At 46.5% G+C, this 16,841-nt stretch overlaps 1 protein-coding gene and 1 pseudogene across 2 annotated transcripts in view; both read right to left on the reverse strand.

Annotated features, from left to right (window-relative positions):
* Positions 1 to 1,315: 1,315 nt before the first annotated feature.
* The window catches only part of LOC139051405 (arylsulfatase B-like), a 170,507-nt gene continuing 154,981 nt past the window's right edge, over positions 1,316 to 16,841 (reverse strand). For both annotated transcript variants that reach the window (XM_070528426.1, XM_070528425.1), the window contains 2 exons: positions 6,479 to 6,996; positions 1,316 to 3,675 (listed from right to left, as the gene is read on the reverse strand). In XM_070528426.1, the coding sequence (XP_070384527.1) occupies positions 3,406 to 3,675; positions 6,479 to 6,996 (788 nt within the window). In that variant the 3' untranslated portion in view covers positions 1,316 to 3,405. The remainder of the gene's footprint in view (positions 3,676 to 6,478; positions 6,997 to 16,841) is intronic.
* On the reverse strand, positions 12,224 to 16,122 carry LOC139051289 (uncharacterized; annotated as a pseudogene).

Genomic DNA, 16,841 nt, shown 5'->3' on the forward strand with positions numbered 1-16,841 from the left:
ATGTATGTGCGTTTATTATATGGAGCACATGTATTGCGCATATGATTCTTTAGAACAGGTAACCATCGCAATAAGCTTTATACAAAGTATGCCATTTGTGTTCATAGTAACAATGCAGTATTTATATGCCATATGATAAGAAACACTACAGGTGCGGATATCTTTAACAACATTGGCAAGCGACCCCTTTGTACCTCTAACTGCACATGTAGTTTCGGACACATGGCCATACGTCTCTGTGCCCGGCACTGCCGTCAACTGCGCAATTTATTATACAATATAACATTTGCAATACTGTATATTATATAACGTAATAATATTGCTGCCATCAACACAAGCAATATTAATACCGAATATTGCCAGATTTTTGTAAACTTTTTTCATCATTATGAACATCAAATGGCAATGTAATTGCGGTGCACTGGTAATGGCGTCTTTTGGGCGGAACATAACCATTGTATTATGCGAGCAATTCACGAATACCTAGCTTGAAGCTAGCAGTTCGCATTAATTGCCGTTTGGTGCATGATCATATATAAAAGTTATGAAGGGCATCCTTTGAATTTATTCTTATTCTATAAACCTGACAAGTGCGCATCAAATAGAATGTACCAGTCCATTGCTTTTCCTCCTTTTAAAAAAAAGTTTGGATTAACATAATTCGGGTAAACCCGAAAACACGAGCAGATGTTATGATTGGCGTAGTCTGCGCGCACATTTCAGGAAAGCTGCGTGCAACTGATGGTCACAAGAACAAAAATGCAGGCCCGTGAGCTCACAGAGGACATGTCTATTTTCTTCTATCACGACAGAAAAATTCCATTTAAGGTGCTCTTCAGACCTTCAGTCACCGCAGTTTGAATTGTGCCTTATGTTCATGATGGATTCCCTTCAGTAGCAATTTCATATGCAGAAAGAAAAAGAAACCACGCACTGATGGACCGTTTGAATATGAGTGATGTGGTATAGCAAAGAAACATGGCGATACAGTTGTGAGGGGCCGTATTGGCAAATGAGAAGCGCTGTCCAGATGAGACATCAGGAGACAGCCCCCAAATCGCTTCCCGCAAACGGTTTAACACATCAATGTCAGTATGATTTTACTGTCCTGCGGGTGCGTATTCCTGCTGCGCCAAACCTCTAGCATAAAAAAGTTTATGAATATTTTCTTTGGTTTTGATGTTTGTAGCTTACCTGATTGACTGTCGAATATTACACATGCTGCGTGGCCCTGCTTCAAAAATTAGTCCCGCCCCATACACGCACTATGAAACTTTCGCTGTCGCTTTCAATAAGAACATTGTACGGAAACAAATGCTGAAAAGGCAAAAAAAAATTTTATTGCCAATATAAAGCACTACATTTCAGTTCACAACCCGAGCTGCCACTCATGCAATAATTATTGTGCGAGAAAGTGTGAAAGGTTATGGCGTCTCGGGAGCACCACCGGGCTTTTCACACTTCCAAACGCTTCCACTTTTTTCTTTTGCACTCTTTAGATTGTGCACTTTCGACTGCTCTGATGGATTTTGTGTGCCAAAGTTTGGCAGAATGTCCTTCCGAAGAGCGCCCAGTAGCCCAATGAAAGGTGCATAAATGACGGGCTGCGACCGCAAGTGAAACAGTTATACGATGATCAGCTTACAATGCAATAAAACAAACAAATGTTGAAGTAGACACTTAGAAACATCGTTGGTCAATATTTCTGACATTGACCAGCGTATATCAGCTGTCATGTCATCTGCTAATAGCTTTTTCAACCAATATTGCCTCCCAACCAGCGCATCACCGGCATTGGCAGCCAATGAGTCAACTTCTTTAGAGGAGTTACACCTTCACTACGCCATACGACACTTGTAGCTTGTTGCCGGTGATACTAGTAGCAATTAAACCAACTTTCAATAATGCTTAACACATATGTGGGATCACATCTGGCGCTTTCCGAAAGTTCAGCAGCAGTTGTTCTTCGGGTATCTCTCTGTTCGCCGGCTATTGCGTTTCCGTTTCTAGGAAACGATTACGTAAGATCTGATGATAGACATTCATGTTCAATTTCAGTTGTTCTGTTATCATTGGTTCCGAAACACGGTGATCTTTATTTGACAACCGCCTTACACGTGCTCCGTTTACTGCTATGTGGCACTGACAGGTGGCCGACCCTGGAATCGTTTTGCACCCAATCTCGCCTCGCCTACCCCCCCCCCCCCGCGAATGTATTGTGCCATTGAAAGCCACAGCTTTTCGATAATGCTTCGCCACCATGTACTTTCTTAATCACATTCCATGTTTCACAATGGGTTTTCTCCAGCCACACACATAAATCATAAATCTCTACAGAATTCCTGCTCCTCAAGTGACTCATGTAACGTTTACCTAAGTGCGCCATCAAGCGAACAGTGAGTTGGTACACACAACCTTACCGCCTAGCGAGTTTACATGAACATTTATTCAAGCCTATTCAAGACTCTTCTGGCCACATACAGACCGATTCAATAACACAAATTTCTTGAGTTTAAACAACGTAAAATAACAAAATGTGTCCTTGAGCATTTCTGACACAGCATATATATTTAATATGCGCTTGGGCAATTACTCAAGGTTTCCCTCAATGGGGGGGGGGGGGGGGGGGGGCTGGGCAGATCAGGACCCATAAGTAAAGACTGCTTATAGTCTAAATAAATGCTTTCTGCGCATCAACCCCTCATATGTTTTGTCAAGGGATAAAAGGGCTGTTTGCTGCTTAGACATCATTTTTGAATAATACTCTTCCGCTCTCTTATATTTAACTGACTCTTCGAAACATCTATGCAAAAATGGTTCGGATAACATACACTGTCAAAACCACACGTTTCGTAGATTAGATCAACAGAGTGCGCAGCTTAAACAGCACATTGGTACTGCAACGGCCCTATGCTCAGCGTATGTGCTTATTAGCGCCGCTGCATGAGACACCCTCGAAAACTGTACAAGGTGCGCACACTTAGCGCATGAAAAGAACCACGCCCCGCTAGACGAACACGGCGTCGAATCGTTTTGTACCTTGCACCAAGCGATGCAGTTGTGACTGTCCAAATCACTTAAAGGTGGTGAATGTCTGCACTCGTAGTTCTAGTCATGAACCGGTGTGGTGGCGTAGGGACTTTGGTGTTGCGATGCTAAGCCCGAGGGTGCGGGATGAAATCCTTGCCCCGGCGGCCGCATTCCGATGTGGGAGAAATGCAAAATCACCCGTGTATCGTGCATTGAGATCACAATAAAGAACCACAGGTGGTCAACTTGAATCAGAATTCCTCCCGTTGCAGCGAGCCTCGTGATCGAAATGATGGTTTTGATACGCAACACCCGAGAATGTATTTTGCTTTTGTATTTCGAGTAATGAGCTACCGAAAAGTTCGAAAAAAGGTCTTATGGCCTAAGCACGAGACAACTAATTAAGATGGCCACTACAGTCAACGCGACGAGGAGTAAATATGTTGACGCATATGTCAAGAATCCACGACTTGGCGACTTCCCCTTGCATTCACACTCGTGGTAGGAAGTCTGCTTCACTTCCTCCCAGGGCCCCCAGGAACAGTTGTTGACCTCGGGAAACCCCCTTGGGTTCGTGTCATGTTCCTTCGGCCGCACTGCAACAGCTGCGTAGAACTCAAGCTTCTCCAATAGGTTGGCGACCACCTGCGAAGCACGAGGGTCATGATGTTTTCAACCAGCCCGTCAATATAGAGCCAACGCAACATAGAACTGACGTACGTTACACCATATTTCCCTATGAAAAAAAAGGAAGTTATATAAAATGTTTGCTTCCAAAGCAACTATGACGAAATACGATTTGCGCAAAACTAGGCCACCACACATCTAAATGATACGTAGACGACGTATGCATAATCGGCTCTCAGAGTGGTTCACTGACGTACAATGTCTCTGGTACTCAAACAGGGGCGTGGAAGGCCACACAAATTCCATTATAGTAGCGAAAGCAACATACTATTATACCGGATCTTTTCTTTTTGTTTACAAATGCAGAAAATGTAAAAATAATAAAGCAGCATATATCGCGGTGACTGATTTGATAAAGTTTCTCAGAAACATAACACTTTGAAGCTATCCCGTCTCAATTTAATCCTCTTTTTTATGACTGGAAAAAAACCTTTCGCAACCAACTTCTGACACTTCGTTTGTGCTAATAATTATTGATCGCCCATGTGTCCAGTTAACTCAGGTGTAGCACAGCAGACTCTCCTCAGCCCTCTCATTTTTATTCACCTAAACGAGTTTACCTTTTTCCATATAACACTCGTATATGTGCAGACGAGTGCGTTCTCTAGCGTCGTATACTTGAAAGCTTACAACATTCAATTCATCCTCCCTTAACCTGTATTCAATTATGGTGTGAGAAGTGGTTATTGTGCTTAAACGTAAAAATCCGGACAAATCTGATTACACCGCAGACTACCTTACCAGCCGCACTAGTACTCCATTGTCCGACTCCACATGCTGAGAAGATAGCATTTAGGCATTTAGTCAGTTCTTTTCAACGTCGTCATGTTAATCAAAGCCTGGAACTACACTGACTTGCAGCACAAGTCGACGAGGAAAATGTACTGTGGTCTGTGAACTGCGAAGTAGACGCTGCGAAATATGAATTGGATACGTTCATGGGTACTCTACAGGGTGTTTCACGTAACTTGGCCAATCTTTAAAAATTTGCAAAAGGCTACGCAGCTGGACTGAACGAAAGTATTGCTGTTATAGTATTGCATCGAAAGTATTGCATCGTGTAGATGAAATACCTGGTGCGTATACCGCGTGACATAGCCCTGCTATGGCATCAACGCCGGCCACTGAGTAGATATTATTGAGCCTGGCGGGCCGCTTTCGGATCCGGTTGCTCAGAAGGATAACAGTGCGCATGCGCACTCGGACGAGCTTCTGAACACTATCAGTACATTACGTTGTTTGATGCGCGTGCCCTCCCTCCCGCCATGTTCGGCAGAACGCACGAAATGATGCACCCGAACGAACTTAGGCATTCCTCCATATCTGGTGGAGCATTTGGCAGTTAAGTTGAATGACACTTGGCGGCAGTAGGGCAGGAAGCGAAAGCGTCACGAATACTCACATATCCAGCCGTTTCCGGCTACTTACACTCGTTTTTTAAAGCGAAAGCCCTACTACGCCACGTATTTCAAGATCATCGCGTCGCAATGAACTTGACCCGCCGGAGCGCGAGTGTGGCAAGTGTGACGTCAAGCCACGTGATCCGCTGTGCAGAGGCGTTAAAGGTGCCTTCGCCTTGAGACCCTCCGCTGCAGCACCATGGGACTAGGAGAGAGTTAAAAGACTGCTTCGCCGGCGCTTGTTTGCTCAGCCATGCCATGAATGGTGCGCCGGCTGGGCCGTCTGCGCGTGCGCTTCAGCGCTAGCGACATGCTGAATCCAATCATCTGGTAGATATTGCTAGACGGCAGGCTGCGAATTCTCAAGCAAAGGCAAAGTTGCCTGCTGAAACACCGGAGCAAAGAGAGGCCAGATTAGCACGTTATAGAGAAACTTACCGAGCGCATAAGCGTGCCAAGATCTAAGCTACTGCAACCGCCGCCGTTGCTCAGCAAGACGATCAACAAGGAGGATACGAAGCCGTGTATGCAAGCAATGACACTCATAAAAAACATTTGATGAAACCTACCCTTCGGTTGGCGGCAAGCTCGACTGCTACGGCCAGGTTTCACAGCGACTTGACGGAGAAACCCTCCGGTAGCGTGTGTAACGTGTGTTAAATAATGTGGCCTAACTTTTTTGAAACCCTGTGTGCATAGCCTTTGCGAAACCAAGCCAAACAGCCCTTTCGCTCGTGTTTACTAGGTTTACAAAAGTTAAACCTCAGCCAATTCTTTATATGTTCAATTGATGGCTAGTGCTACGCATTCTCGGCATGGCGAGGTATAATTAAATATGATTTTCGTGTTAATACGACATCCAGAAGTAACCTTGTATTTAAAACGTGACCTACCAAAGGTCAAACACTTTTCTCATACATTTGTAGCCTCATCAATTGGACCCATCAAAGGAGAGTGTAAATCGGTGGGAATGAGGTGCTCGAAAGGTGTTTACTTATCTTAGGAAAAGAAAGGATGGTATAACATTGTTTGCAAGGACGCAACTAACCTAATCACTCTTCCTTCACCCACAATCACGTGAAACTTTTAAGGAAGTTTGGCACATGTAAACCTAGCTGGTGACATAATTCTTAACACAAGCTCACATTTAAAAACTCTGTCAACGCTGATCCAGAGGAACGAGAAATAAATATGTTTTAGGTCAGGGTCTGCTCTGTATACTTTTAAAGAATAATCATGAAGGAATGCAGTAACGAACTTAATAAAAAATCGCTAGAAAACTAGTACAAGTCGCCTTCTAATACACCATAGGAATTTCAATCTTAGACTGTGGTACCGGCATCGGTGGCTCCTTTCCTTACCGACGGCCGCTGTGTTGCCAGATTGATCACCTCGCATGGGTCGCGGGACAGGTCGAAGAGGTAAGTGCCCTGGTAAAGCCCGACTGCAGAGACAGAAACGTTTGCCAAATCGCAATGCACCATGGCTTGCTGACGCCATCCTTCAGGAGCGATGAACAAACCATCTTCGCCATGTACTTTCTGCAGTGTCTTCCACGACAGCGACGATGTCATCCGCGAGTCGAGGTAAGCCGCCGCAGTGTTTACGTCGTGACACCAAGGCTGCTTGTTTCCGGGCGTTGGGACATGTTGTTGAAGCCCGGGGTCTTTGAAGGGATTAATCTCCTGACGCCCCTCAGGCTTCTCTATCAAAACGAGCTTGTAGTCGCCATCTCGGTAGGCCGACAGACCGGAGTCTCTGTCGCTGTTTACAAGAAACTCACGGCGAGGCCAAGACTCCGTTTCGCTGCTCTTCGCTGCTGACAAAGCCGGCCACAAGTTGAGCCCATCAATGGCACCCAAGTCGGAGACCTTGCCACCTGGGTGAAATGAAAAACGTGCATTTACGTTGTTCTCGCACTACAGCAAAATCCTACAGTTAGTGCAAAACATTCTCCTATCCTACACTGTTTCAGATCTTTGGTTTCAGTGCATTGGATTTAGGGTTTGCATGTACAGCAAACGAACAGTGTGACATAATTTTTTTCTCCGTTATCGTTACCTAAGCCCACCGTTATTATAGTGCGCTCAATATATGACGCATTATATAACGTTATCAGATCGCGAGCTTTCTAAATTGATATAATTATATACTTTTCATCTTTCGAAATTAAGGTGGTCTGACATAAAACAGTATCCTACCACTACTTTTTCAAAATCTTTATTATGACTTTATTGTGGGGCAACTAATGGCAAACCTATAAGAACTAAATCTATGAGCACTATATATTCGATCTTAAAAATATAGGGCTTTACGTGCATAACCACGGTCTCATTAGAGGCACACCGTAACACGAGACTCCGGATTAATTTTCACCACCTGGGGTTCTTTAAGACACACTTAAATCAAGTACAAGGGTGTTTGTGCATTTCACCTCCATCGAAATGCGGCTTCCGTGGCCGGGATTTGATCGCGTGACCTCGTCCTTAGCAACGCCACACCAAAGCCACTAAGCAACCACGGCAGGTATAGTCGAACTTGTCTTCCCACAATGTCCTCATCTGACTGTTGACTTAGGCAGCCCGACATAACAGAGACGGAGGGGAAGAAAACACAAACAAATCCCATCTTACTCATTCCTTAACCCTTTCGAAGGTCGCTCGCCAACTTTTCTCTTCTCTAAACCGCCTCAGCGTAACCAGATAAGATCAGATGAGAAGATTGTTGATAAAAAAGCTGCAGTTGCCCCGGAAGGTGAAGCACCGATTGCGGTAGCATATCAGTAGAGTGCTATGCGAAGTAAGGATAGCAGTTTTATTGGCCGTACAAAGTTGTAAACATTGGCTTGCCAAATTACTAAATTAACAATTATATAATCTGTAAGCGCGACAGAACGAGGACGCGGAAAGAAACATACCCAGCAACAGCACTGCCTCTGTGGGTCTGTTTCTTTGAACTTCCTCGTTCAGTCACGCTTACATAATTGATCATGGATTCAAACCAACCAGCCCACGAACGTGTTTAGCTAATTTAACATAGTGTCACGCGCGCACCGGTAAACATGAAAACATCTCTCTCCATGAACGCGGAAACTCGCTGTCAATATGCTGGAGTGGGTAATCGCAACAGCTGCAGCGGTCGAATTGACATTCGTGAATACCTCGCTTCAACGCCAACTAGACGTCGTAAGCACAGCGCATACGAAGAGACCGGCACTGCGCACGCCCTACAAACATCCCAGATTGATTTGATGATAGGGCAAGTGCGGGGGCGCGCGTTGGCCACATCGCAGAACATCGCCAGCCACAGGGGTCGACGAGGTTTCCGTTAGGCTGATTAATGAACTAGGACCAACAAGTAAGAAAACTCTGGTGAAAGCAGTGGAAAAATCTTGAACAGATAAACAAATACCAGACAGTTTGCCACAAAGTAGAATGAACTTAATTTATAAAGGTAACAGGGAGAACAACAAAATTCACTCCTATAGACCGTTGATCATAACATCGGTAATATACAGACCAGGAATGCAGGCACTTAAATTAAAGCTTCAAGTATCGGCAGAGAATAATGGCATTTTGGCAGAACTTCAGAATGGCTTCAGAATAGGTAGGCGTTTAGATGATAACTTATTTATTCTTAACGATAGGGACGCGGCACCACGAGTTGGTCGAATTACACTCCCTTTCGACTGGCGTACTTTCTATATAGGACGCCTGCCCTCTTGTAGAACGTTCCGTTCTGTTTGGCCACACCTTCTTTCGCGCCTGGCCTTAGGTTCCGCAGGGTGGAATCTTTTTCCTGTTCAGCAATCAATGTGGCAGGGCTTACATTTAATAACTTTCTTCTACATTCGGCCTCTCGAGAAATTTCAGGCTCCGGTGCATTCTTGACCTCTTCATTAGCTAGTGTACCTTCTGCAATATCCCCTATAGGGCTGTCCTGTTTGGTGCTGATTGGCGAATCCTCCGTAAAACCTGTTTCCTCCACCACTGCACATTTGTACACCGCCTTGGCGGCGAGCTCCCTTGAGTTGGAACGAGTTAAGGCCTGTACTATTCCCTCACTCAAACCGATTCCCCTACGTCGTAGCAAATACTCGGATTTCTTAGAAAACCAGTATGGATACTGTGATGGGAGAGGTGCCGAGACGGTGGTTTCAGTGTCCACGACTCGAAAAGTGCCTTCGATGCGAATCTTTGCCACAGGAAGACAAACACTGGAGTCCTCTACGGCTTGCAGTATCCAAGCACGATCTACCGTGAACTGGCTTTCCTCTACATACGACGGCGGCACCACGTCCATTTTGTGGCTGCCGATTCGCGAAGCACCCGACACGGTTTACCGTTTACCATGAGGTCTCGAAGGCACGGTTTTAGCATGTTCACATTTTCCTCGCTAGTACTTAGTGTCATGACCACTAGTTTGAGACCCCACGGAGATATGCCCCGTTTGCTGGCAGTTGTAGCAAATTAGTGGTTTCTTTGCCTCGAAAGCTTTTTTCTTTCGCCTTTCTGCCCTCTGTTCGGGTGACTCGTCCGTTCCCTTGCTGTTGTTGTCACTATTTTTCCCCGAATCTGACCTTTAATTGATTTATACTGACTCGACTTTGACCATCGCTCTGGCTTGCGGAGTCTGTATTTATTCATCTCCTTCTTGGGACCTTCTTTGCCTTCGAACGCACGGCGAGTTACGTACTCCTCAGCGGGATCGGCCGCTCTCGTGATAGTGTCCATGCATCACCTATCCTGAACCCAATACGTGATGTTTTCTGGCAGCCGGTGGCAGAACTGTTCTAATGCAACGCGCTGCAGTGTCATTTCGGCGTCGCCGAATGCACCCTCTTCTCTGAGCCATTCTTTCAGGTTTACCTCTAAGGTGTATGCGAAATCTGAGTATGACCCACTTTTGGTCTTCTTGACCTCCCCGAATATTCGCCTGAATGCTTCTGCTGATAATCCATACTTTTTAAGCAGGCTCGCTTTCATTTTATCGAACTTCATTGCTTCTTTCCCCATGCGGGCATTGATATCAGCTACCTCACGTAGTAGCAACGTAAGCAAGCGTTGCAGCCATTTTGCCTTCTCACCCGCACGCTCAAACTGCACCAGAAAAATACATATGCCCCCTCCTACTGCGTAAGCTGCCATCAAGTCTGTAATTCGGTGATCGCTTTTTCGTGCCTCTGTGCTACGTCTTTCAGTATTTTGATCCTTCAGAAACTCAATATCTAGGTGCCTCATTTCGAGTGCCATACGGTCGCGCTCTTCTTTGGCCTCACATGCTCCCCGCTCGCGCTCTTCTTGTTCTTTTAGGCACTTATGCTCTTCCACCTTATCCGCAATGCTCCCTAGGCGTTCCTTCAGTTCATCGTCGTCTGCCATGATCGCTTCGATCGCCTCAATGATCTCTGACTTTCTTTTCGATTCGGCAATTTGGTGGTTAAACGCTCTGGCCAAGTTAAACAATTCCGGCTTCTTAAGTGCCTTCAAGTTCATGCCTGCCCTTAGTGCTGCTAACTTTTCACTCTATAACAACTTCAATGTATTCAAAACTTCCGTAAACGGTTAAAGAAAAATGAACGCTTTGTACTTGCGCCCAAAATACCTAAAGCCAAGTGATATCTGAGCGGAGAAAAGCCATGCATTCACCATATGCGGTCATGAATCCTGACACCTTCCTTTCGAACGTTGTTACGAGGACAAAGAGGAGACGATCTCTTAGATGTCGTCCAAAGCTGGGGTACGTTGAGTATTAAAGAGTACGTTGTGGGGTCACTTAAATAGGCCCGCTGAAATCGTAGGCGGGACCTTGCTCACGTCAACGTCACGTGACATTCACTGAGTCTGGTCGGGGATGGGCGGCTGATCCTTTCTCCTAGGCGACGTTCCACGTGCTTCCCTCCTCTGGCGACAACCCGCGGGTCTTGTTTGGTTTGCGAAAAGGGTCTCCTCTAGAGTCGGACAGTTCGCGGAAAGGGTGCTCCCCTAGAATCGCACAGTTTGTGAAAAGGGTTCTCCCCTAGAGTCGCACAGTTCGTGAAAACGGTTCTCCCCTAGAGCCACACACACACAAAGGTGCCTGTAATCAGTGCGGGGCCTGCCAGACGGGCAACCACTCGAGACAACCATACCAAATTAGGAATCTATCCTCCGTTTTGGTTAGGCATGATCTTTAGGCATGTTAGGCATCTTTAAGCAGGTTAGGCATGATCGTGTTACACGCCAAGCGTAACAATGGGTAGTGTGTTCGAGAGCAGCGTGAGTCTCCATTGTCAGAGTACCCTTGTCAAGGCCTTTGTTTTCCCAATCATCCAGCCATTTCAAAAGCATGTGCAAGAAGTCGATTTTTGGATTGTTGTCAACGGAGAACTCTGGTTGTTGGAACTGGTCTCTCAGCCGTTTTCTCTTGCACGGAGTTTTCAACTTTAGAATTTTCCACCACTTGAGTTTGTTCTCAATGAATGTAGCAGTGGCCTCAAAAGAGAGTAGGCTGTGCTTTGCTCCAAGATCACATAACGCTTCAGGTAAGGAAATAATTCAATATTTGTAAGGCAAGCTTTACGTTCTGACTTTCAATGTGCGAAAGGCAGAAGGCTTTTCTCTACAGCCCCTAGCCACGTTTCAGCAGCTGGTCATACTGTTTGCTGTGAAGATCCTCGATTGTCGTAAATAAGGCTGTTTGATTGCGCTTTGACTGGCGCGCATCTGATCGGATCTCAGGGAAGTAGCAGCAAACTTGGTCATTCTTCTGGTTGATCCATTTATTTCGTATGCATTTTAGTATGTGTCCCGGTTCTATAACAAAGAACAGCGGCCTTGCAGGGTCTGACGGGCGTTGATACACAATTCTGTTAGACGGAAGCGATTCGAAGAGGGACATCGCTTTATGTTCACAGACTTGTCGCTCACGACGCACACAACTCGGTAACCAATATTTTCCATCCCGCAAATAACATATTTAACCCTCTTGTGCAGGAACCCTACCTCTACTCTGTGCAGTGGCACGATGTGCGCAAGTTATTTGAATATGCACGTCAGGCTGCGCACCATGAGAACATGCGCACAGTTTGCAGCTTCATTTGCAGCGCCGGTAATATTGCCCCCTTTCTAGTCAAAGTTGGGTTTTATATGTATTTCGTCTCCCATAACTGTGACAAAGCGCTGGTCATCTTTCAGGTCAAGAATTTTTCTCGTCATGTAACGGAGGCATGCATTGCTCTGATGCTCTTGTTGAGGGCTTATGCCATAAGACGAGCACACTGGTCTGATCGTCATAGGATGCAGCAAGGTCATGCTGGCATGGCTGCATATGTAAGCATACGCATGGGGTGATATAGTGAAAAAAATGCAGCAGAACACCACGAAATCAGCAGAGTATCGTCTGAGCTGTTTTATCGATAGGTACCTAGCGACTTGTTCTTTCAAAAAATGGACTGCAGTCGGCGTCGTCTTCTGCTTGGGACGTCGAAAACTGATACAGGAGTAAACAAACAGCCTCGCGAATTTGTGCCACTGAGTTGCACATCTGATCACAGTCCCACTTCCCGTTGCCTTCAAAGAGTTCCACGATACCCCTTTTACCGTTAGCAATTTCGGCAACGCAGATTTGTGCCTAGCTTTCTTAAAGCCGCTTTCATAACATGTAGCGTCACACTGGCCTTCTTTCACGCAAACAGAGTATTTGGGCCACGATGCTTCATCGTCGACGATGTGAATGAGAAGAAGCGTTTCATTTTTTTTTCTATTACGTCCGAAAACTGCATCGCTTGGTTCCTCAAGTGGTTGGTAAGCTCACTCAAAGAAGTTCCTTTATCCTCCTCGCGTGCTCCTTTAAACGGCCCGTTGGGTTTAGCGACGGCTTTCTGGAGGGCAGCATGCTCTATGCGCGCGCGCTTAGAGTCAGGGTCTTCCGTTTACGCAGCTTTCCTAGCCATGTAGCTCGGACAAATCGGGAACTTCGACGGCACAGCGTCCGGCCGAAGGCGCACATAGAGGCACTAAGATAGTGGCACTGTGATGGTGTGGCGAGTGGCTTGATCGGTATGCGAGGCTACTCGGATAATGTCCTCCTCCGTGAAGTTCAAACCGCATACCTTGAAATAAACTTTACCTCCAATGAGCAAACCCATGGGCACTTTACATATAGAAGTGCGGCTTGTGAGCCATCTACAGCTCTATGTATATCTTCTTTCAATGAAATTGTAGCAGCACCAACGAGGCAATGCACCGACAGATGGGACAGAGCTACCACCGACGCCGTCCGCGTTCCCCGCGTTCACGCCAAACGAGCCCAATTTACGATATGCAATTGCGCAAACCCAAGTAAACGCAAATCTACAACAGGAACCTGTTGTATCAAAAACGTAGCGTGATGGAGAAGAGGCAGCGACTTCCGACGCTACACGACGAGTGAGCCCAACTCTCCTTCCCGTGTCTAAACTTGCCGAGCCGCCGTCACAGACGCTCGGTGCAGTTAGGGAAACTGCGCGCGTTCAGCGTGAACACGGAGAAACGCGGATGGAACGCGGACGACGTCGGCGGTAGCTCTGTCCCATCTTTCGGTGTGTTGCCTCGTTGGTGCTGCTACAAAATAACAATGCTATACCAAAAAATTAAGCTTACCCTGGAATTCTCGGTGACCGAAAGGTTTTCCTGCGTCACATCGCGTATTCAAGCATTCCTCAGTGTTTCTTTCCTCAGAAATTAGAACACGGGCACCTTCGTTTCCCCGGCGTAGTTGCCGCGGCATTGCGGTACACAGCCCTTTTCACGTCATTTCAGTGTCCTTCCTTTCACATTTCTAAAGTTCGCAGACACGGAAACACTCACAGCTACACGCAAAACACGAGTAACTGAACGGAGAAGAGATGCACGTCCACAAAGACGCGCCGGGGAATGTCAATGCCGCGGGACAGCAGGGTGTCTTTTCAGCCGAACGTGTGGTACATCGACATCGCCGTGACTGGGCGAACTGTTTTGCCACCACATGCGACCGCCCCATCTACGGACGTAGTACGAGTGGAAAGGGCGAAAAACTAAGGCCTTCTCCCTTTCCAGTTGGTGTTGGATTGAGCCGCGTCCGCCAGCTCAACCTCGCACGGTATCGCTCGCACATCCAGCAAACGGCGCGAGGGACAATTTTGACGCCCTTTGACTTTGTACGGAACCTGACGGTGACGCCAACGGCATTAATGCGTCTCAAGTGTCCATATACTTGCTATCGCAATAAAAACTAATATGGTTTATTTCCTGTGAGAGTGTACACAATTGCGCAGAAACACCTCAGCAAGGGCACGCAGGGTGATTGTAAAATTTTTAGTTCCCTTTAACAAAACCTTGATTTTACGCTTACTAATCTGCCAAAAGATTAAATTACAGAAATTTAAATCTGACTCTCTTGGCCTTGTAAGGCGTGTCAAGTGATAGGTTAACATAGGATTTTAATATAGCCAATCTGTAATAGATATGAAGTAAGGGTTCCTTCAGGTGAGGGTTCCTTTGGGGTTCCTGAATCATCTGGGCACGAAGGCCACATCACCGCAGCAGTTGCAAGTTCCCCTCCCTCGATATACTAGAGGCGCAGCTACCGCTTATCTGTCTTGCACCTGGCGTGGAGGCACGTGGTCACTCATAGAATGATCGACCACCGGGCGTCGCAGGCCACTTTCCACATCTTAGGCTGGTTTCTGATTGCAAACCTGCCTTTAACAAAAAAGGTGAGCGTTACTTTACGTCATACGCCAGAAAAGCCAGGGATAGGCAGCGCTACCGTAATCTAACAAATTATGAGAAGCAAGAATGGTTTGCTCGCTAACGCGCAAAGGAGGAGCTGCCATAAAATGCTTCGCAACACGATGATTTCTCTTCAGAAAGTTCTGTCCTTCTTTTTTTTTCAATAACTCAAACGATGACTGTGTTTTCCAATGTTTCCTCTGTTGATTGAATATGGTGTAATAAACTTTCTTGCATTAGAAGCAGTGCTCCTAAAATCTTTTGTTGTGCTGAGCATAATTGAAATATGAAAATATCTTCCTCATGTTGAGCCTATGGCATAAACTAAAAGCTTGTAATATTAGAGAAGTGTACATTTCGTTTAGAGATTTTTCCACATGCCATCAATTCAGGTCAGAATCTAGCGACTGGAAGTTGGAAGCCAATGGGATCCCATTTGGCTCAGCATTGTAAAACATGCAAATGCAAACCCATGTTTCGTGATACCACAATTTTGAAAAATAGCCGTGACACCACCGCCCGAGAGTTATCGGAAGCATTTTTCATTAATTCATTGGAGTCACAGTGCATTAGTGTGCCTTCCTTAACGCTATACAGCGCTGAATTTCGTTTTTTGGATTCTGTCGCATGAGTGCGCTCTTTGGATCGGATGTTGTTGGTGGCTCCACCGCATGGTGCTCACTGCGCATGTTCCTCTGGTTTGAGCGGTCTATAAAGGAGTGACGCAATAAAATGATGTCGGTTGAGAGTAGCGCCTTGTCCTGTCGTCTTTCTTGTGTGTGTCGTTTTGCGCTAAACAAAGTATTCATGGATTCGCACCAACTAGCCCGCCAACGCATTGTGCTGAACTATCCCTACCAGTTGCGCCACTGACGTCGCGGGCTTTCTCTTGCGTGACATTATCTTACTTCATGGCACCTCGCGACAGCTGCTTACTGACCGTGGTCATAACTTGCTCTCGAAAGTTATCGCCGACATTGTGCGTTCTTGCTCCACTCAACACAAGCTGATACCTCATACCATCCTCAAACCAATGACCTCACAGAGCGGTTAAACCTTACTCTTACCGATATGCTATCCAAGTACGTTTCCAAGGACCACCACGACTGGAACATTGCCCTTCTTTATGCCACACTTGTGTACAATTCTTCCCGGCACGACACCGCCGGATTTTCTCCATTTTACCTACTGTACACTCGCGAACCTACCTTGCCCCTTGACACGGCACTTCCTCCTGCTGCGATCTCAACAAGCGAGTACGCGCGCGACGCCATAGCCCTCACCGACCATGCACTCCAGCTTGCCCGTGCTTGACTGACGGCCTCGCAAACCACTCAGCAGCGTCAGTACAACGCCCGCCACCGTGATGTACAGTTTTCGCCTGGTGCGCTCGTGCTCCTGTGGTCGCCCTCTCGTCACGTCGGACTTTCAGAAAAGCTCCTTTTGCGATATACAGGGCCCTACCACGTGCTACGCCAGGTGACGCCTCTGACGTACGAAATCGCTCCTGTGAGCTCAACCTCGTCCTCTATTCTCGCATCTAGTGATGTCGTGCACGTCAGTAGGCTCAAAGCCTACTACACTGCTTACGAGTCCGGCCTTTAGTCGCTCCGGGACGGCGCTTTTGCCGCCGGGGGTAGTGCTACGTACGGAACAGTATTTCCTATGACGAAGAGGCGAGCTGTGAGAAGACGATGACGATTAGAGGCTAGCGCGGGCTGTTGCATCTTGGCCAAGTGCGGCGTATTTTCTTGTAAATATACTTGTATATAGCTTTTTGTCTGCGTCTTCCTACGCAACAATATTATTGTTGTTTCTGGGGCATCCTACCAAGCCTTCTCAATTACAACACATCGAGCCACCCGACTAAAAAATTTCACTGGTAGTTCTTGTCACTTTCTGCGTGCTCCTCTGCATGCCAAAATCTATCGTATAGTAGAGACGTCCAAAATGATTTTGACCACTAGAGTTTCCGGTGTACCAGAATCACAGC

The sequence above is a fragment of the Dermacentor albipictus genome, unplaced genomic scaffold (genome assembly GCF_038994185.2).
Source record: "Dermacentor albipictus isolate Rhodes 1998 colony unplaced genomic scaffold, USDA_Dalb.pri_finalv2 scaffold_11, whole genome shotgun sequence".
In the NCBI taxonomy this organism is placed as follows: Eukaryota; Metazoa; Arthropoda; class Arachnida; order Ixodida; family Ixodidae; genus Dermacentor; species Dermacentor albipictus.